Source organism: Scyliorhinus canicula, chromosome 26, assembly GCF_902713615.1.
Source record: "Scyliorhinus canicula chromosome 26, sScyCan1.1, whole genome shotgun sequence".
Lineage (NCBI taxonomy): Eukaryota > Metazoa > Chordata > Chondrichthyes > Carcharhiniformes > Scyliorhinidae > Scyliorhinus > Scyliorhinus canicula.
Window position 1 is genome coordinate 16,789,586 of NC_052171.1, and position 21,514 is coordinate 16,811,099.

Here is a 21,514-nt window from a genome sequence, read left to right on the forward strand (position 1 = left end):
CCCAAGTGCTGCAGGACAGTCTTTGAGTAATGGGGTCCCTTTTCTACATTCTAACAGTGACTGTACTTTGAAAAGACACTCGCTCAATGTGGGGGCATTGCGGAAAGAACAAGCTAAATGCAATTTAGTCTTGCTGCCCTACACATGAACTACGTCAATTTCGATTTCAACATGTTCCAGATTTTTCATCCCAATTCCAGGACCCGGCTGGCTATTTTATTGGGGCGCCACGTGGTTAGCACCGCTGCCTCACAGCACCAGGAAACTGGTTCAATTCTGACCTCGGGTCACTGTGCGAGTGGGTTCGCACTTTCTCCCCCTGCCTGCGTGGGTTTCCTTTGGGTGCTCCAGTTTCCTCCCACAGTCCAAAAAGGTGCAGCTTCGGTTGGTTTATAGGGAAAGGGTGGCTCTTGGGTAGGGTGCTCTTTTAGAGGGTCGGTGCAGACTCGATGGGCCGAATGGCAAGGAGGGACTGTGTGCTTCTATTCTATGATACTTACAAACCCTATTGCATTGTAATCCTTTTAAAAAGATTAATACACCACCACTTCCTCCTTGGCTGCACACACTTTCCAGCTCGGGTATTTCCATGTGATAAAACATCCCACTCACCAAAATTCCTGACTCCAGGGAAGAATGCAGATAAACCTGTTTACTCAAAAACAAAAGTATCTGCTTGCCAGTCCAAAACATTGAACATGCTAATGCTTGGAGACAACTCACGTGATATTGATCCTGAGGGTGCAACTGGGCAGCTCTTTCTCCATTGGGTCGCAGCCCACACCACTCTCCAGTAAACTCCAAAATTAGCTCCCAGCCTGAAACTCGTTCCATAGAATCACAGAAACCCTACAGTGCAGAAGGTGGCTATTCAGCCCATCCAGTCTGCTCTGACCCTCTGAAAGAGAAGCCTGCCTAGGTCCACCCCCTCTGCCTGTAACCCCACCAAACCTTCACAGCTTTGGACTGTGGGAGGAAATCCATGCAGACCTGGGTCCTTGGCACTGAGGCAACAGTGCTAATCACCCTGCTACAGTACCACCCTCCACCTAATCTATTATTCGGTTTATAAACCATCTTTATTATAATCATTATTATTGTCACAAGTAGGCTTACATTAGCACTGCAATGAAGTCACTGTGGAAAGCCCCTAGTCGCCATACTCCGGCACCTGTTCGGGTACACAGAGGGAGAATTCAGAATGTCCAATTCACCTAACAGCACGTCTTTCGGGATTGTGAGCACCCGGAGGAAACCCACGCAGACACGGAGAGAACGTGCAGACTCCGCACAGACGGTGATGCAAGTGGGAATCGAACCTGGGACCCTGGCGCTGTGAAGCCAGTGCTACCATCCTGCAACTCATTCCCAGGTACTCTAAAACGAAGTCACCTGATCAGAATTAGATCCCAGTTTCGAACTCACTGTCGTCACTCTGCTGCACATAAACCTTGAAAATCCCTTACTGATTCTAGTCCTTAATTAAGTCTTTGCAAATCCATTCCTGTCAGCAGCAAGATGTAAACACTGGTGCGGGTTTGCTCCACAAGGCCAGCAACAAATGTGCCAGATTACACCACTCTTTCGACATAATGGGGAAAATACCAGGTTACAGGGTACTGAGAGCTGATTTATCTTTCCTCCAACCACCTCTTGCCAAAACAAGACCAAAGTCATGTGCGAGCTGGCCTCAGAAGAAATCCAATAATCATCTTTCTCAAATTTTCCACCCAGCCCAATTTGGTCAGCAGGAAAGGTGACACAGGTGATAATAAAACCAGAGTACCTGAAGGCAACTCCTGTGTGGGGGCACGGTACTGTCCAGGATCAGACCCCCTTTAACCATGTGGGTCCTCATTGCTTCCAGCTAATTCACAGGTAACTGGAATATTGTGGGTCTACGTCGTTTCCCAATGAGTCTGCGAAAGCTGCTTCCCATCTTATCCTGATCTGATATTTACCTGGGAAACTAACCAGCCCAACTCACCCCAAAAGAAAGCAATGACAAGATTACACTTGTTAAAACTTTTACTGTAACAATCAAACCAAAAGCAACATAAATTAATCAGTTAACAGGCGCGTTATATTCAATAAAATTACATTTAAATTACACAAATAGCTCATGCTACTGAACCATTTCTTTTATTGTGCAACATATGTGGCGCCATGTGTCGTCCCAGAGCCTTTCACAACTCCGCCGTCCTCTTGTGCAGTTCAATCACTCTTCGTCACGCATCAACCAAGAGCTACAGATGGATCATTGCACTTCTATGGCACCTCCTTCACTCACTTCATGACAGTCCTGATGGCGTAGCTTTCCTGGAGTTATCTGCATCTGATCACTCAAACACATCAGGACATGTACGTTCGACTCTGGTTACCCAAAGGAAAACACACTGCTTCTCCGCACGTTTCGACTGCTCAGACAGCTCAGCAGGTTTCAGTCCCCTCAACCACTTCCCAGTCACCATCCACTGAAATCCAATTTCTCAGCCTTCCTTATCCCCCCCCCCCTCCCCTCCCCCAATTAGCTTCCGTTTCCCCAGCAGGTTACCCGAGCATCGGTTTCTTGGGAAGTCTGAAATGATAGCCAGAAAATGCAATTAACTGACCCATTCCGAGAAAGCGACTAGGCATCTATTTCAGCTCCAAGCTCTCTCAAAAACCACAAGTCAATATAGATCGCTGCCTGCAAACATCAGGCACCGTCAGAATGCGTGCACTTCAGGAACACACAAGAACATACCAAAATCCTGCCCCATAAACACGACAACCAGACCATCATTATTTAATACTTTTCAAGATGCACTGGTCTTGAAAATTCCTCCAATCCCTCGGACCCAGAGATCAATCAGAGAGATCTGATGGACCGCTTGCCAGCAGGTGGAACTGGATAAGCAGAAGCTGGAATCTTGGCTGTTTTCTCCCTTCCCAATCCCAAAGATACTGCTGCTAAACAGGACCCACAAATTTCTGCTTGCTGCCCTGCTCGAGGTTTACTGGCTGCACACAGCACAGGGTGGAACCGGTGATCTCCTAGCCTGCATGATTCAGTTACCCACAGGCCAATGCTTTCACCAAATGTGTCCCCGAGGGAGCAACACGGAATATTCCTGACCACATTTATTTTGTAAATGTTTTATTTTACACAGTGCACAATGAGATCATCGACAACGTGGGTTTGGCAACACGGCCGAGGTGGAATGTACTACTGCCCCTCTGTCTATACATGTGGGAAAAGTCGCTTCGTCACCCAGCTCAGAAACTCCTCTGTGATGGAAGATTCATTAACCAGACCAATGACTGGTCATCTGATATTTCCAATGCAATGACGAAGAGACATCTCTTCAACCTTCGACAATACGCACGGGCTCTCGTATGGAAGGAGTCGAGCAATCTTGGTTATGCCAATAGCTCTTTCACTTCATCAAACCTTGTTTTTTTTTAATGCTTTGGACGAGTTGGCAAGTCCAGCATTTTGTGCCTGTTCCAACCTGCCCTCCAACAGACTGTGGGGAGTCCCATCTGGTTGTGACGTTTGGACAGAATTCAAGGATTCTGACGCAGCGACAGTGAAGCAAAAAGGTCAGATATTTCCATGTCGGGGATGGTGTGTCACTTGGGAGAGGAAGTTCAGGTGATCGCATTCCCATGCCCTTGTTCTCCTTGGTGGCAGAGTTCCCGAGTTTGTAAGATGCTTGGAAAGGAGGCTTGGTCAACTAATGCAGTGCATCTTATAGATGGTGCACGCTGCCGCCAGTGGCACAGGAAGTCAATGTTTGGGATGTTGGATGTGTTGCCAATCAGGTGGGCTGCTTGGTCCTGGATGGTGTCGAGCTCTGTAACTGCACCCATCCAGGCAAGTGGAGCGCATTCCATCACACTCGCGCCTTGGAGATGGTGAACAGGCTTTGCTGGCAAGTCAGGAAGTGAGTTATGCACAGCATAATTCCCAACCCCTGGACTTGGCCCTGCAGCCATGCTTGTGAGATTATTCACATTAAATCAGAATGACTTCAAAACAGATAATCAGCTGTTTGCTGAAACGTGTTGCGGATGAACTGGCTGCCACATTTCTGACACTTGGAAAGTCCTTCATTTGCTGAAACGAGCTTCGGAACGGCTGTGAAAGCACCATGCAAATTGAAGTCTCGTTAATCTAGTCAGTGTTTAATCTTTCAGGCAATATGGGGAATAGCTCATTCCTCCCCCTCCAGTGGTTCCTGTTGATGCAGATCCAGTAATAACTCTCCCAGCCACCCACTCATTGCTTAGGTCATTGGTCACATACAGTACGCAAGGTTAAACATCTGGGTTTGAGCTCTGCTGGGTTCAAATCACCCCGACAGGGCCAACAGGTTGGGGAACAAAAAGTGGCTTCAGCACCTAGTCCTGGACGGGTAAACGTGTGGAATTCAGAAGTGGCCCGAAACAGGTTGTGTCATGATTTGCTGCACCACTCAGCAGACTGCTAGCCCTCAATGCCAGGTCTCAGAGTGGAACAGTGGCTATTCAATGGGGGATGCAGTGTGCTGAAAAGATCTCACACCATGCGTTGCACAGGAAGATAGCAAATGGCTCAATCAGTCTGTATTTATGTTCCTTGCAGCCTGCTTCCTCCAATTCCATTGCTTCCTCGTGTGGAATCGCAACACAGATTCAGCATCACCTTCAGGGCAAGCAAGGAAAATATGGAGCTGGAAAAACTCCACTCAATTGTCTTGTCCCACACACAGACTGTGCACCTGGGGACCTCCGCCTCCAAACTGGCTGAGAGATCAATGACATCATTGTGGATTTGGACTCTCGAGACTGCAGGAGTGCTGCAGAATTCTCAAGCGAACAAGATCTTGCCGTTCAGACGAAAGAACGTGTGTTGTTACCATAACACACAGGTTGCATCCACATGAACCTAGAGTGTCTGCGTAGTGGGAGGGAAACCGTGGTGCAGCCGGTTTGATCGAGACATGTTCTCAGAGACGTAGGCCCTCTAGCTTCCCAGTGACATAGAACAGTACAGCACAGAACAGGCCCTTCGGCCCTCAATGTTGTGCCGAGCAATGATCACCCTACTCAAACCCACGTATCCACCCTATACCCGTAACCCAACAACCCCCCCCCCTTAACCTTACACTACGGGCAATTTAGCATGGCCAATCCACCTAACCCGCACATCTTTGGACTGTGGGAGGAAACCGGAGCACCCGGAGGAAACCCACGCACACACGGAGAGGACGTGCACACTCCACACAGACAGTGACCCAGCCGGGAATCAAACCTGGGACCCTGGAGCTGTGAAGCATTGATGCTAACCACCATGCTGCCCCCAGTGGTTATGCATTTAACCACTCGGACACGAGCCAGCACTCTCAATCCTGGCACCTAGTTAGACAGTGGAGCCATTGTTAAATGCCATTCTTCATGTTTCAATCAGTGCTGGTAGGCCATTCCATCACAGAGGCCATCACCACCAAGCCACATGCCCTCCTAGTGTCCAAGGGCAGTTACCAGCCCTGCTCACATTGATTGTGACCTGCAATGGGGCCATTGCTGCCTGGTCTCAGTATCTACTGGGGGATGGAGAGGGAGGGAGGGCAAAAATGGGATCGCCCTTCGCACGGAGCATTACGTATATGGGAAAGTAAATCAGGGAGCCTTGGTCGCTCAGCTATGTGGCTTCTTCACACGTCTGCTGACTGTGGTGCAGCTGGCTTGACAGAGGGGGCTCAATGCCAACTCTCTTGCACATTGCTACCTCCTCAGGGATGGATGGTGCTGCCAACACGGAAAGAGAGAAGATGCCAAGCTGCCCATGATCAGTCAGCTGCCCTCTCACAGCCACGCAGCTTTTTAATGTCTGGGTGCTGCCGAGGAGCTGGCACGGCTAATCAAACAAGGAGCCCGTTTAACAATGGGGGAGGCCCACAAATATCTTGCAGCCTTATGGGTGATCTCAAAGTATTTGTGGATTGAGGATGTCAGAAAGCTTCCAACGTCTGCTTGACAATGGTGCGGGATCTGCAAAAGTGATTTCTTTCAGCAAGTTCATGTCCTATCGCGCATCTCTGCGAGAGCCGGGCAGCACGGTGGCGCAGTGGTTAGCAGGTTCAAATCCTGGCTCTGGGTCACTGTCCGTGAGGAGTTTGCACATTCTCCCCGTGTTTGTGTGGGTTTCACCCCCACAACCCAAAGATGTGCAGGGTAGGTGGATTGGCCATGCTAAATTGCCCCTTAATTGGAAAAAATGAATTGGGTACTCTAAATTTTTTTTTTTTTTTTTTTAAACTCAAGAGCCGACAATTGGAGAATGGCTGTCAGGGTTCTTACCGCTCGGTGTGGAAAATGGGTGCAGATGGATTTGTGCCAGCGCATCGCCTGCCTGGACTGAAAAGGGCAGAGCTCATCCCCATGATTGAAGCTACAGTAAAACTCAGCAAGCTGAACAATGTCCAGCCTCGGACGTGCTCCAATTGATTGGTGCCTCTGCCATGGAGGTCATAGCCCATCACAGCCATCAAGGGCGCAGATTGGCAATTAACAGGGTGCCAAGGGGATCAGGGGTTATGGGGAGAAAGCAGGAGAATGGGGATGAGAAAATATCAGCCATGACTGAATGGCGGAGCAGACTCGATGGGCCGAGTGGCCTAATTCCGCTCCTATGTCTTATGGTCTAATGCAACACCTCTCTCTCTCTTTCTCCTGAGACGAACACAGAGCACAGGCAGCAACGTTTGGGCAGCACGGTGGTTAGCATAAATGCTTCACAGCTCCAGGGTCCCAGGTTCGATTCCCGGCTGGGTCACTGTCTGTGAGGAGTCTGCACATCCTCCCCGTGTGTGCGTGGGTTTCCTCCGGGTGCTCCGGTTTCCTCCCACAGTCCAAAGATGTGTGGGTTAGGTGGATTGGCCAGGCTAAATTGCCCTTAGTGTCCTAAAAAATAATAAGGTTAATGGGGGTTGTTGGGTTACTGGTATAGGTGTACGTGGGCTTGAGTAGGGTGATCATTGCTCGGCACAACATCGAGGGCCGAAGGGCCTGTTCTGTGCTGTACTGTTCTAAAAAAAAACGTCACCAGATCACTTCCCAACTTCCCCAACAATCTGACATCGACAGACATGGCCATTCCTTCATGGTGGCTACGATCAGCTCATGGGAATGCACTCATTCGCACCACTGTTGGAGGACATGCACTTCAGCCACTCAGGGGCAACAAGCAATAGCCTTGCCAGAGATCGTGCAACAGCCCCGTCATCTCAAAGTGTGCCTTCCTAGTGTCTTAGCACTCTTCCAACCATCTACATATTTGATAGGCATTGATCCCATACAATATAAACGATGACAGCAAACAGGCACCGAGAACCAACTTCATCCACATTTGCATCCCTGAGTTGGAAACAAAGGCACACAATGTTGACAATGCGACACAGATAACTGGCATACTTGTTGATGGTTCCATTGAAAAGATTTGTGGATTATTCACTGATGGTGAAGGCTTCTCCACCAATAATAATAACCAAATAGGAAGCATGCTCCCTGAAAACTAACTGGCTCCAACCCTTGCCACGGGCCAAAGTACCATTGGGAATCCAGAGCAGCCCACGTGACCAGGTCATGGAAAACGCCAAGCTGTGCAGTTCCTTGACTGATGTGGAATTCTCTCAAATACAGGCCCTGGGTAAGGGAGAGGAGACTGATGAAGCAGGAACTTGCGCTCCTGATTATTGTCCTGCATGTATCGTGTCATTATTTTAATTGAAGGATTCCATTCCCTTGAAAATACAGACTGTGCTCAATTCAACTCCAAGGAAGGCCTCGCATGAATCTGTTCACCTCGACATTCGCTCAGTTCAGCCAGGCAGGCCCATGAATTAGAAGTGACCTCCATGCCACCCGCTCCCATCTCCGCCCAGTGATGGAAATACATTGTGGCAAAGAGCTGGTGATAGGGAAGGCCAGTGTCAGGCCTGCCGCACATGAATCCCAAACGACCAACGCTCATTGGTTGCGAAGAAAGTCTCCTTGGGCAAGATGTTGGAGGGGATTGGGAACTGCATGAAGCAACACAAATGAACTGGCAAAAGAACAAAGTCTGGAGGTGGAAAGGCAAAATCTCAGCAGGGAGGTTGGGGGGGGGATTGGCCGTTTCAAAACTGCTTTGCTCTTGTTGCAGTGCAAGAGAAGGAATCAGTGTTTCAACAACAGTCTTGCAACAAGGGTAAAGTGGACACCAAAACGTCCCCCATTCCTCCCCTAGATTCTGCCAAACCCCCACCAGGGGCATCACAACAGAACTGAATCCCATCCTCACCAAATACCCACTTGGCATTGCTTCATTCCAAGCATTGGACAGTAATCAGGAGCACGGGTTCCTGGTTCATTTGTCTCCTCTCCCTTACCCAGGGCCTGTGCAGTGCCCCACCCCCTTTCCCTGCTGCACCCACTTCTCAGTGAAAAGGTTTAGAGATTAAACATTGCAGTCACACTCTGGTCCCATTTTCACATGGCAACTCCACCCCGTGCAAACCGGGCTGCACCTGTTCAACCCACCACCATCACCTTGTCAAGGGTAATTCCAGATGGGCAATAAATGCTGGCCGAGTCAGCCACCCTATGTCCCAAAAATATTTTAAATTTTAATAAATTTACCCAGTTTTTTTCTCCAATTAAGGGGCAATTTAGTATGGACAATCCACCTACCCTGCACATCTTTTGGGTTGTGGGAGTGAGACCCACATGAAAACGGGGATAATGTGCAAACTCCACATGGACAGTGACCCTGGGCCAGGATCAAACCCAGGTTCCCGTCGCCATGTGGCAGTAGTGCTAACCACAGCCACCGTGCCACCCTCCCTCCCACCCCACAAATGACTCAAAAAAAAACAACAGCAGCAGCACAGTGACCCAGTGCTGGAAGCACACACTGGCTTTCATTGCCTTGTCTCGTCACTGGCATAAAGAAACAGCACCATATTTTATTGTAATGGACTACAGCTGTTACTCCATCATGCATGGCGGTGAGAATAGCCTTCGGAATAAAAAGCACCAGCTCCTGGTGGAAAAAAATGAAGATTGGCTGCCTGGTGGTATTTGACTTGTTGAAGCAGAGGGCTGGGCATCGCAGCGTGTTAAATGATGACCCCTTGCTCCTTCACTGCAGGCCAATGAGTGGTCAATTAAAACCTTCTGTGTAATCAGCCTGGGGCCTGGTCCATTCACTTTTCACAAAGCAGCAGCCAACTGGACTCAAGTCGGAACCTTTTATGGCTTCAGTCAAAAAAAAAAGGACAGGAAAAGAAATCTCGTCACTCCTCTTCTTTGTCCAGAAAGTGTGCTCAGAAACTCGCCAATTCGTAGGGAAACCTCCTTGGGAGTTCCACTATACCTAACCTGTCTATGTGCACCTCGGGGAGTGCTTGATGGGGCCAGTGTAGAAGGAAGTTCACTCTGTATCCAACTGCACAGTCATGGAAACATGCCCTTTGGCCCAGCTTGTGCATGCCGCCCAGTTGCATGATGCAACTGGCCAACTGGTCAGGAGAAAACAAAAATATTTAACACTGGCAAGTACAAAATCCATAAACAGCAAAATTAAAGATACATTTTGAATGGATGTAAATGTTTTTCTTCCAAAACCCTTGGCTTCCACACTATTACTACACCCGCCCATAATGGAAACAGGAAACATTATTTCCCTCGAGTAACTCTGCATGTTGACTATGGTTTAGAAACTTACTGGCAGTCTCTGTTATGTTACAAACGTCATTTACACAGAGGGAAGAGTCCAAACCAAAATGTCCACGTTGGCAATGGCTGGACCATCTTCAAAACGCTGCCACAAAGGCACACTGCTGGCCAAGACAGACACAGCAGTCAAGCCACGTCCTTCAGGCAAATTAAAACGTGCAGCCTCTATCTTCCTGCCTCTCCCTTTACTCCCTCTCCTTGCCAAAACAGACCTGGCAGGCCCGCCAGGAGCTCCTTGCTGATCAGACAACAGTTGTCATATCTCCGGAGGGGAAACCTGACCTTTAACGTCACATCTCCCGCTCGGTCTCATCTGGACCATCCTGGTCGGAAACCTCCCACCAACTCAATGAACAGCATGTTTCCTTCCACCTCCCAGACCTTTCAGACTCTCCAAACTAAAAGGCACCATGAGAACCTCTGCTATCTTTCTCGTCATCCTCTTACGTACGTGGCTTTCTTGACACTCAGCTCACCTCCTCTTTCAATAGGAGAGCTCACCCTGAAGGACAGCGACCTGTGCGAAACATGCAGGATTGGTGTCACAGAAAGATTTTCCACCCTTACTGCTGTGACTCTTATCCAATGCCAAGGTAACATTCGAGCTCCAGTCAGAGACATTGGGAAGGTTAGAGAAGTCGGTTTGTGAGGAGAGTTTTGAAGGAGGAGGGGTATCTGGACATGATCTTTCTGATCATCCTGCTTCGTTGCAACATGCCTCTTGAACTGTTATGAGTCAACTCCCATTGTTTTGGAAAGTTCTTGAACCTTTCATCTGCCTTCAGTCATTTGTAAACACCACCAGCATATTGCCTTCATCATCTTTCCCCTCCAATTGCTTCATCTGTGCTGTCGTTGATCGTAGATCTGATGTTTCCATTCCCAAGGCTCTCTCCCACACTGTTCCTTCCTCATATCAATAACCTCCTCCTACACACCATCTAAAGCCATTCATTCTTTTGTTGATGATTTCAATCTGTCATTTCATCGGCTGGCTTCAGACTGCGCACAGCAAGCCCTCACCCTGCCGTGGCTGAAATCACAAAAACCACCATTTCCCAAACATCCCTCACTTCAGAGTCAAGAGACTCCGCCTTCCCTTTTTCAAAGATAGTCACCACCACAAATCCAAATAGGGTCTCATCCAATGGAAAATGCAGCCAGTCTTCGGTCTCTCCCTTGGCATATGGAATAAATAATGCTCCTTCTTGCCTTGAATAAATAAATAATGCTCCTTCTTGCCTTGAAAGTCTCTGCCATGGCTTCTCCTCCATCCCAATCCCCTTCACTGCTCAACCAGTTTCAAGAAGCTTGCATGCCAAACTGCGCTTCCCAATTTATAAACAAGCACTTGAATAATACGATGTTATAAAAATTGTGTGAAAACAAAACGTACCAGAATCTAAATTACAAGGACCAATCAAAGTACCACCAAGAGTTCTGCCACAAAACCGGCACAGAGAGAGGGGGGGATTCCCTCCCATTCACCACCCTGAACAACAGCAAAGATATGCTCAAGAGTCGGAACAGCCAACTCCTGGCTCGCTGGTTAAAGAACCCAAGGCCACACGATGAAACATTTACATTCTGACACATCGAGTGGTTATGAGCTGAAAAACAACATGGAAAGGGATGATGGAAGCAAATTCATTATTTCCTGTCAAAAAGGAATTGGACAAATACTTCAAAAAGAAGCATTGCCATGGGGATGGGAAAAGTGGGATCAATTGGTTCGGACTGAATAGTAGCCGTTCTCATTGCATCATCGGATAATTTGCTCACCTTGTCACTCACTGGGCTTTTGTACCAGTGGAACCACATCCCTGGGGTAGCACAGGAAGGGAAAGAACAGCGACCTGCGGACAAACAGTGACCTGTGGGCAAACAGCAATTTGTGGGCAAATGCCACCCTTCTCAGATTTTTAGTCAACACGTAAATCTCCCTCGACCACTGTCGGGGCCACAAAAGAGTTTTTTTTTTAAATCACAATAGTTAACTTGTGATATGGCTGATCGTGCTTTGACAGGAAGCAGATGTTAGCTAACTCAGGGGAAGGTACGACCCTGGGCCAATGTGTGGTCATGTTAAAGGAAGGACGTGGTTTCTCTGGCCAACCACCTGCATTCGATGAGAGTGCTGAGTTTTGAGCTTATACTCAAATGACAGGAAATCAACACCAGTCCTGGCTCCTGCTTAAAGTTAAAAGGAGTCAACATCACTGCACCCAGTGGGCGGTAGAGTTCAGGACCTACAAGAGTGCAGAGGGTGCAGTGAGTGAGCAGAGGCTCTCCCTTAGAGACCCCTCAATCAAGGCCGATCCCAGCTCCAGTCAATTCCCTGTGGATCACAGGAAAAGACACTTCTGATGATCAGGAAATCCAGTGAAAATACTGACCAACATATTCAGAGCGAAACAGACCTGTAACCTGGTTTCAGAGCTGTTCAATCACTGAACAACAAACCAGTTCCTTTTCCTTCTAGTTGCAATGCCCCCCCCCCCCCCCCCCCCACCCTCCCCGACTCTCCTGTTTATATACTCTCACTCAGGTAAACATCTGAGTCCCAGAGCTTGCCAGCACCCCATCCAAGAGCCATTATGTATTTGTGATCACAAGCAGTGACTTCCTGAGACTAGAGTGTGGATGGTGAAAGCAGAGGCTAATCCTGTCCCCGGATGCATTTTCAGAGAGAGTCATGGGAACAAGCAGAAGCTGTTCAGCTCCTCGCGTCGTTACTCTGCCATTCGGAGATCATGGCTGATTTGTATCACAGTACTGTTTATCTGCCTCTCCCAATCTCACATTTAGAAGACAGGGAGACAATTCCACACGTCTCACTCTCGTTCCTTAAACTCCGTCTAGAATGGCCTCGCACAGACGGTAGAGTTTAACCCTTTAATTATCACCTGCGCCACAAATGGAAAAAAATTCTCTCCCTCGATGGAATACCGTGAAAAGCTCACCAAAATCACTCATTAACCTTCTACATTCCAGGATATCAAGCCTAGTCTATGTAATCCTCATATATTCCCTCTTCTGCCATCCATATTGGCAGCTCCTCACTTCCTTGAAGTGTCAATGATGAGCATTGTGGCAGACAGTGCCTTTGACAATACTGTCGCTCCATGTGAAAGAGTTCCTTTCATTAACAGCACATGGAACACACAAGTTGTTGCAAAATAGAAGTTGGGACAAAGTTTTTGTCCAAAGGTTATTGGGGTTTTGGAACACAGAGGTTCAAAGGGAGGGTGGGAAGAGAGAGGGAGAGAACGTGAAGTATTTCTCCCAGAATCTCATCCAGGAGGCCTCTCACCAAAGCAAAACAACTGCGACTGGACAAACTGAATCACAAGGCCAGAAAAAAAAGCCTGTTCCTCTCTAATTCATCAGCACGGGGTAACCCATGTTCTTGTTCAGTTACCATTCCAGTCTGCAGGAAATTATATTCACTGCTCTAATTATAGAGCTGCAGTCTAGTTCTGACAGAGAGGCTCTATAATTTGTTAAAGCTCAAAGGTTTCAATATATTAAAAAAAGGATCTGTATTCAACTGCAAGTGTGCCGAGAGCAGAAACTGGTTGCTCAGCACAGGGGTCCAGTGTTTCAAGACTGAATTGCGACCTCCGTTAAGTGCCAACTTCTGCTGTTGAATTCAAAGAGTCATTGCCGAAACATTAACTCCGTTTTTCTCTCTCTCCACAGATGCTGCCAGACCTGCTGAGCTTTTGCAGCATTTTCGTAGCCTCGCTCATGTCCCATGTGCAGCTGCTAGGGTGTGGCACTGGAGGGGCAGCGGCAAACTGCAAACAGGAGGAGTTGTGGGAAAGTTACTGCAAAAACAGCGCAGGCTTGTAGTCGAGAGAAGGTTCAATGACTTCTTGCAGACAAATGGGATGTTGCAGGTAGGGTGTCAGTTTCTGAGGAGTGCTGGGTGGCCGGCAAGGGTGTCTTTTAATATTTAAAAAAGTGCATTGGGGGAAATGATAGCAGAGTTGAAGAGGGGAGGGGCAGTACCAGAGGAGAGGGGACAGTTTACAATCTCAGCTGGTGTGGGGGTTGGACAGGAAATCAGAATGGTCAGGCACCCGAGAGGCCCTGCAGGCAAGTCTCATGGAGAAGGTAGAAGAGATGGAGTTAGTAGCGTCAGCACAGCCTAGTGACTGCCACCTCAGAATTAGTGGGCTGAGTGACAAACAAAACAGCATCAGTCAAACTAACATACAATATCTTGCACAGATTGGATATAAAGTTGGGTTGCTCGGAGGGCAACTGGGGAACCTCAAAACCAGAACAGTGGAATGATGAACCATGTCCAGCGTGGGCTCCGTGGCAGTAGTAGTGAGATGGTTGCATGCTAACCAGCTTAAAGCCAGGCAGGTGTTGGTGTTGTGGTATTATCACTGGACCAATAAACCAGAGACCCAGAGTAATGCTCTGGGGACCCAGGTTCAAATCCCGCCACATCAATGAAAATCAGGAATTAAAAGTGTAACGATGGCCATGAAACTATTGGACAGTATGGTGGCGCAGTGGTTAGCACTGCTGCCTCTCGGCACCGAGGTCCCAGGTTCGATCCCAGCTCTGGATCACTGTGGAGTTTGCACATTCTCCCTGTTTGTGTGGGTTTCGCCCCCACAACCCAAATGATGTTCAGGGTAGGTGGATTGGCCACACGAAACTGCCCCCGAACTGGAAAAAAAAATAACTGGGTTGTCTAAATCTATAAAATAAAAATAAAAAATGTTTACCATCTTAAATGGCAAAAAGATAACAGCTGACAATGGCAACAACAATTTCACCATGCCCTCTACCGGACCAACAATCAGCTGTCAACATGGTCACTTGGTTGAGAAAGCCAAGATCGGGTCATTGGGCCTTCAGCTAAACGGGGATCTCAAATTCAGACACTTGCCAATGTTTTGTAACTTGCTTTTCTGCGCATACGGAAATGTCAGTAAAATTGCTGTTCCATGTTGCACTTCAGGCAGCGAGAGTCTGCTCAGCCTCTGCCGCATGAAGGAGGGGGCAGGATGGAAATACGTTCAGCCAGCACAGCTCGCACGGGGTTGAAGTTGTCATAAGATTCGCTCAAAGTAACTATGTTGAAAAACTACCTGTTGCGAAGTGCGAAGAATGGAAACACTTCTCTGGATTGCCAGCCAGACAAATTGCTTTAAGAAATACTCAAACTGGGACTCTCTGGGGTGTTTGCTAATATCACAATTACGTTGCAGATTTCTGTCAGATTGCCTGCATCAGTGGCTCCAGGTGAACACACTTCCAACATGCAGAAGCAGTGAAGAGATCTCACCGTTCAGCCCTGCCACGAGAGATTAAAATGGTCTCACCATGCTTAACTTAACAAAAAGGCTAGAAAAGCATTTAAGTCATAAAAAAAAAAATCAAACTGCGGCTCTTTCTTTTGGTGTCCCGTTTTGTTTTCACGCACCTTCATTTTTGTTTTTTGTTTTTTTTTTAAAATGATGGCTGTGGGCCTCAGAAGCTGCAAGTGGCCCGGGCCACCCCAACCTCTCAAAGAGAGGGGCCTGAAGACCCCAGCAGACACCAGCTACTGGTCTGCAGGGTTTATTTTCACATGGCAGGGAGCTCAAAGCGAGGATTAAGGGAACAAGCTATTTGAAGGCAAGTCACCACTGCATTATTTTTGGGGACTCAGAGCAAGAATCAAAACATTTCACCAGCACATTTGAGTGTGAAAAGACTAGAGGACCACGTTGCATAGATTTCATAGAATTCAGAGTGCAGAAGGAGGCCATTCAGGCCATCAGTCCGCACTGGCCCTTGGAAAGAGCACCCCACTTAAGCCCAAGCTTCCACCCTATCCCCATAACCCAGTAACCCCTCCTAACCTTTTCTGGACACCAAGAGCAATTTATCATAGCCAATCCACCTAACCTGCACATCTTTGGACCGTGGGAAGAAACCGGAGCGCCCAGAGGAAACCCACGCACACACGGGGAGAACGTGCAGGCTCCGCACAGAGAGTGACCCAAGCTGGGAATTGAACGTGGGACCCTGGAATTGTGAACCGTGCCTTCCCCAGCAGTCAAACACAAGGCAAAAGAATTTGGCTCGGAAGGAGAGACAGGCTGTTGAGCTAGGCATCTTTTGAAGACTGGACATCAGTGCCACAATATTTACTGCATTTTTCGGTAAAATCCACTCAAATCCTTTAAAAGCAGTGAGTGCAACTGCTGAGTTAGACAGCAGTTGGAGGGAGCAGAATTCCTGCCCGCAGATGCACCCCATTACCCAGTATGTGATCGCATTCAAATTATGCGTGCTAATCGAGTTCTCTCGCACTCTATCTGACACGATGATACCCCACAACCTGGCCAGGTCTCTGACTAAGGATAGCATCAGTGATTGAAGTCCCACAGGAGACGACAATGCCTTTAATGACTGTTAATTCATCAACACAGCAGCTGTTTGATGCCTGAAACTCTTCACTTTTAATTTTCCTCCGAATCCTCCCCATCATTTCCCACCCCCAATACGCAACATCCTCCTCAGATGGTAGGTACCAACCATTATTCCTTTCTCCCTCCAATCAAACTGCTTTCAAGGGCTCCCATTTGGACCTGTGTTCCCAAGACCAAATGTCTTCTCTTTCTCAACAACACAGGAAAATGCCCTAGTAAGACACAAATCTCTGTTACATCCCAGTAGACACCCATGCAGGGTGCCACCTTCATATATTAGCAGGAGCCACTCCTATGTCCCTCATTTCCACACAGGAGCCAGAACTTACTCCACTCTGTAACCGAAGCAAGTTCTTTTCTTGTCCAAGTCGCGGGGATCCCAGAATGTCACTCGGCTGCAATTTCTCACCTCACTCACTGTTACAGGCATCTTACAGGTTGTTGAAATATCCAGGTTTGGATACAACCTCACCAGTACAAATTATTTAGGTCACCTTCACTCTAGCCTTTATTGCATTCTCAGTGCCTATGTTTCTTGGTTTCCATCCCACCATTCCCAAACAGCGGTTTGTTCACCTATCGACAGGGTGGGCTCACCTCCTAGGGTTTACAAAAAGACTGATGCAGAAGGAAATGGACTACTTACCACTGTGGCTCACTGTCTTGCGTGGCACTGTATTCCAGTCACTGGCTTGTGCCAGCTGAAGTAATGCCACCATCACAACGTTGAAGACCCGGAGGCAAGAGCCACCGCTGGCCATCTCTTCTGTCCCTTCGCAGAACAAAAGTCACGTCTTCGTCTTACTTTGCGGCTTCCGACCACCTCAATCTTCAACCTTCTGGTCAGCACTGCAATGGTTATTGAACAATGAAAGTGAGTTGCGGGTGACGAGCAGAGATCATGCTCAGTTGAAAATAGCACAATGCCGGCACAAGGGGAAGGACCAACTGGTCAATCAACCACATTACAGTTAGATGCAATGTGGCCTTGTACACAATTAACCAAGAGCTTCTTTCCCACATCACGCCAACATACAATACCTTCTGAGATGCCAAGAGGAAATAGCATGACAAGAATTGTATACAACATTTACCATTTGGCCCATTGTCTTTGTTGGCAAGGAAATGCAAGATCTGGGAGTGGGATTCATTGAAAAGCTCTGTGCAAGCCGCAGACTTCGTTTAGTATATCCAATTGCCTTTTGAAAATTACTGTTGATCCTGTTTCCATCACTCTTTCAACAACGTAGTCTGGATAGTAATTAAAATTCTCACACACCCTCCAGATTTCTTTAGCCAATTATCTTAAATCTATGTTCTTTGGTTACTAACCGCCTATCAGCATGAATGTTTCTTCGCCCCCACCCCCCTAAACCACTCGTCAAAACCCTCAATTACATTAACCATCTTGATGAAATCTCACTCCCAGTCATTGCTGTTCTCTCCGTTTGACTCAGTTATAAGCCCCTGGTCCCATTCTAGTAATTGTATCCCTCCCTCTTGCTGCTGCAAGAACAATTTTACCAAGTATGGGGTGAGCTTCAGTCTCAGACCAACTCACATTAACCTGGGGTACAGGGCAATTCTGATCTCCCCATTATTAAAAAGGATGGAGAGGCACTGGAGCAAGTGCAGAATGTTAGAAGGGGCACAGAGCCGGGAAGGTAAATAAGCTCCAGTGAGACACGCGCGCACACACACAGAGACACGCGCACACACACACACACACACAAGATTGCACTGTGTGTTGTGTAAAACATACAAACAAGGACTCACACAGATCTCTCCCTGCAATCTGCTTCTACGCTGCCCCCAAAATATTGTGAAAAACTCAGCAGGTCAGGCAGCATCTGTGGAAAGAAAAAAATGAGTTAACCTTCAGATTCGAATACAAACTCTTTTAGAACCCAAGTCTTGGCCGTTTACAATTACCAAGAACCTCAGCAGCCACCCACAAGGCCAAACTTCTTGTGAAAACTGTCAAGTAATTCAACCCAAGCGCGCCTGACAAGTCAAAACTCTCATCTAACATAGTCAGACATGTAGATTGCTACCCACGAGTGCCTCTACCAACCTACACTGGGCTCAACGGGTGTCACCAATTAAACAACGTACCCGATCAGATATTACATGCTCCGAACCACTCCAGGTGATATCGTTGGTTACAAAACCCAACATTAGTCAGTGGTGCAATCTCGACAAGACAGTTAACAGACAGGCAATCTGGATACGACAGTGATCTGTCACGGTTAACATCCAATAGCAAGTTCAGCTCTCACAAATCCCAACGGTGCACTCCAATCCCAAGTGAGTGAATGCTCAGCAGTGAGATCATTGCCACCATTAAACTGCTCGTCATTGACATTCCCATCAGAAGCTCCCAGGGTAGTCTCACCACCACATTCGTCACCCTGGTGTAATGCAGGTAAATTAGATCATGGCATGTTCCCTCGTCGCCATGGCGTAACGTAGGTAAATTAGATCATGGCCTGTACACAATTACATCACCCTGACAGGCTGGCTTGTGGAGAAATTGCAGGCTCCCCGTTATAGCACAGCAACTTTGTTATCTGACAGGGCAGCATGATGCCGCTTTGGTTAGCACTGGGGCTGCGGCGCTGAGGACCCGGGTTCAACTCCCAACCCTGGGTCACTCTTGTGTGGAGTTTGCACATTCACCTCCACAACCAAAAAGATGTGCAGGTTAGGTGGATTGGCCACGTTAAATTGCCCCTTAATTGAAAAAAAAATGGGTAATCTAAAAACAGAAAAAAAAAAAACTTGGTTACCTAGAAACTCTTGCCGTGAAATAAAATTTCACTGGATAATTGCCACGTCAAATGCCTTGGACAGAAACAAGCCATTCAGCACAACTGGTCAATGGCAATATTTATGCTCTACGCAAGCCTCCTTCCACCAAACTTCATCTAACACGGTCTACTTTTCCTTCACTTCCTTTCTCACTCCCGTACCAGCCTCCCCGAACAGGCGCCGGAATGCGGCGACTAGGGGATTTTCACAGTAACTTCATTGAAGCCTACTCGTGACAATAAGTGACAATAAAGCCTACTCGTGACAATGGCAAATTTAATTTTCACGTTGTCTTCTCCAGCTCCTCCAACACTTATTCCTTCAAAGTTCCACATTCTCATCATTCTCTCGGTCAACACACTCCTCCCGCATGCGTTCCCTGATGGATTTCGGAATCATTATCTGATATTGATGGTCACTCCTGTTCTTCCTACTAGTTTTTCTGGTCTTCGCGCAGTGCAGAACACCACATCAAAACAGTCGCTCAAAACTTCTCGTCAAATGGACCAGTCTAAATCCAGGTTATACAGTACAGAAGGCTATTTGGCCCATCGTGCTGACTCTTTCAAAGACCGATCTAAATACTCCTACAAAGAAAAGTCCTATGCCATTGTAACAGTCACTATCACTGTGCTTCTATCACCTTTCAGGCAGTGCGTTGTACATTCTGCTTTATTACTGCCACAAGTCTTTGCCACTAATCTTAACCCTGCATCCACTGATCGCCTTATGGCAAATTTCTCCCCATTTAGTCAATCAAAATCTATATCATAATTCTGAACGTCAACACAGCGGTTGAGAGAACACAATCCCAGTTTACGTCAATCGCTCCACATTCAGGACCAGTACCATTGCTTTAAATCTCTTCTGTACCCTTGCCATGGCCTCAAACACCCTTCCTGAAATGCAGTGCTCTTAAAAGTGAGCACAATACTTCAGCTGGCATCTAACCAGCCATCTGCTACAACAGGAAATATAGCACAAACTCCCTCATTTAAACTTCCTTGTATGGTCATTGTTAACAGGAGTGATGGCCAACCTGTAGTCCACGATTCAAAATGGACAAGTTCTTGCTGCAAAGCTGTCCCAGTGACCAAACATTCACCCACGAGTAAAACAGGCAGCACCTGTGAATATCTTTTTTTTAATAAATCTAGAGTACCCAATTATTTTTTTCAATTAAGGGGCAATTTAACATGGCCAATCCACCTATCCTGCACATCTCTTTGGGTTGTGGGGGTGAAACCCACGCAGACACGGGGAGAATGTGACCTGTGAATATCTGACCATGCCAGGAGAAGCGATCATGGTCAATCTGTCCTCATGTGACTGTCAGACTGGTTTGGGTTCTCACTGCAGGTAAGGGGGCACAGAGGGTCCAAAAAAAAGGGGCCTTCTATTCTTGTACAATAGCTTTGCGACAAGAGAATGAAAACAGTGGTCATCAAACTAGGAACATTGCAACAACAGGTTATCAAATCGGGTCATGGTTACATTGCAGCTTAACTTGCCGAGCACCTTAGTACACACTTTACACTGGGAGTGCACGCAGGGGTTGAGGATCTGTCCAAAAGCAACACCGGTCATGTCTCTTGTATCGCTTGCCATTGCTCACCCGATTCCTTCACTGTTTTCTTCCCAACTGTTACTGAACAGACCAGAAGCAGCTTTTTCCCCCTGAAGACAAGTCAAGATGACTCTGTTAAACCACAGAACAAAGAGTCCGTTCAGCCAGATTGAGCAAGGTGGTCCTCTACACAAGTTAAGGGTACGTGCCAGGGAAAACCACAAGGTTCAATTGTTTAAAAATTGTTTCACGGGATGAGGGCATCAGAGGCTAGGCCAGCATTTGCTACTGTCCTGGAGGTGGTGAGCTGCCTTCTTGAACTGGCTGTAGTCGCTGGGCTGTAGGTACACCCATAGTGCTGTTTGCGGTGGGGTGGAAAAGGGAAAGAGTTGGAGGATTTTGACCCAGCTACGTTGAAGGAACGGCCGATATATATCCATATCAGGATGGTGTGTGGTTTGGTGGGAAACTTCCAGGTGGTGATATTCCCATGTCTGCTGCCCTTGTCCTAAGCTGATAGTGCATTTGGAAGATGCTATTGCAGGAGCCTCGATGGTGCAGCACATTGTGTAGATGGCACACAAGGCTGCCACTGTGCGTCAGTGGAGAGCAGGGAGTGAATGCTTTTCCATAGGGGGCCAACCAAGTGGAGCTGCTTTGAGCGGCGAGTGTTGGGAGCTGCATTCATCCAGGCAAGTGGAGAGTATTCCATCACACTCCTGACTTTTGCCTTGTCGATGGGTTATGGCAAGCCAGGAGTGGAGTTACATGCCACGGGATTCCCAGTCTATTCTAGGCACATTATCAATATTGTTTGTCCAGAGCATTTTCTGGTCAATCCCCCTCCCCAGGATACAGAAAGTAAGGGATTCAGCGATGGTAATGTCATCGAATGTCATGGCAAGATGGTCAGATTCTCTCTGGAAGGATATGGCCTTTGCCCAAAATG

At 47.6% G+C, this 21,514-nt stretch overlaps 1 protein-coding gene across 1 annotated transcript in view; it reads right to left on the reverse strand.

Annotated features, from left to right (window-relative positions):
- Positions 1 to 21,514, reverse strand: part of LOC119957311 (semaphorin-4C-like) — a 78,755-nt gene that overhangs the window by 41,378 nt on the left and 15,863 nt on the right. The window contains 2 exon segments of the mRNA XM_038785173.1: positions 16,834 to 17,036; positions 17,964 to 18,037. Of these exon segments, the coding sequence (XP_038641101.1) occupies positions 16,834 to 16,948 (115 nt within the window). The 5' untranslated portion in view covers positions 16,949 to 17,036; positions 17,964 to 18,037.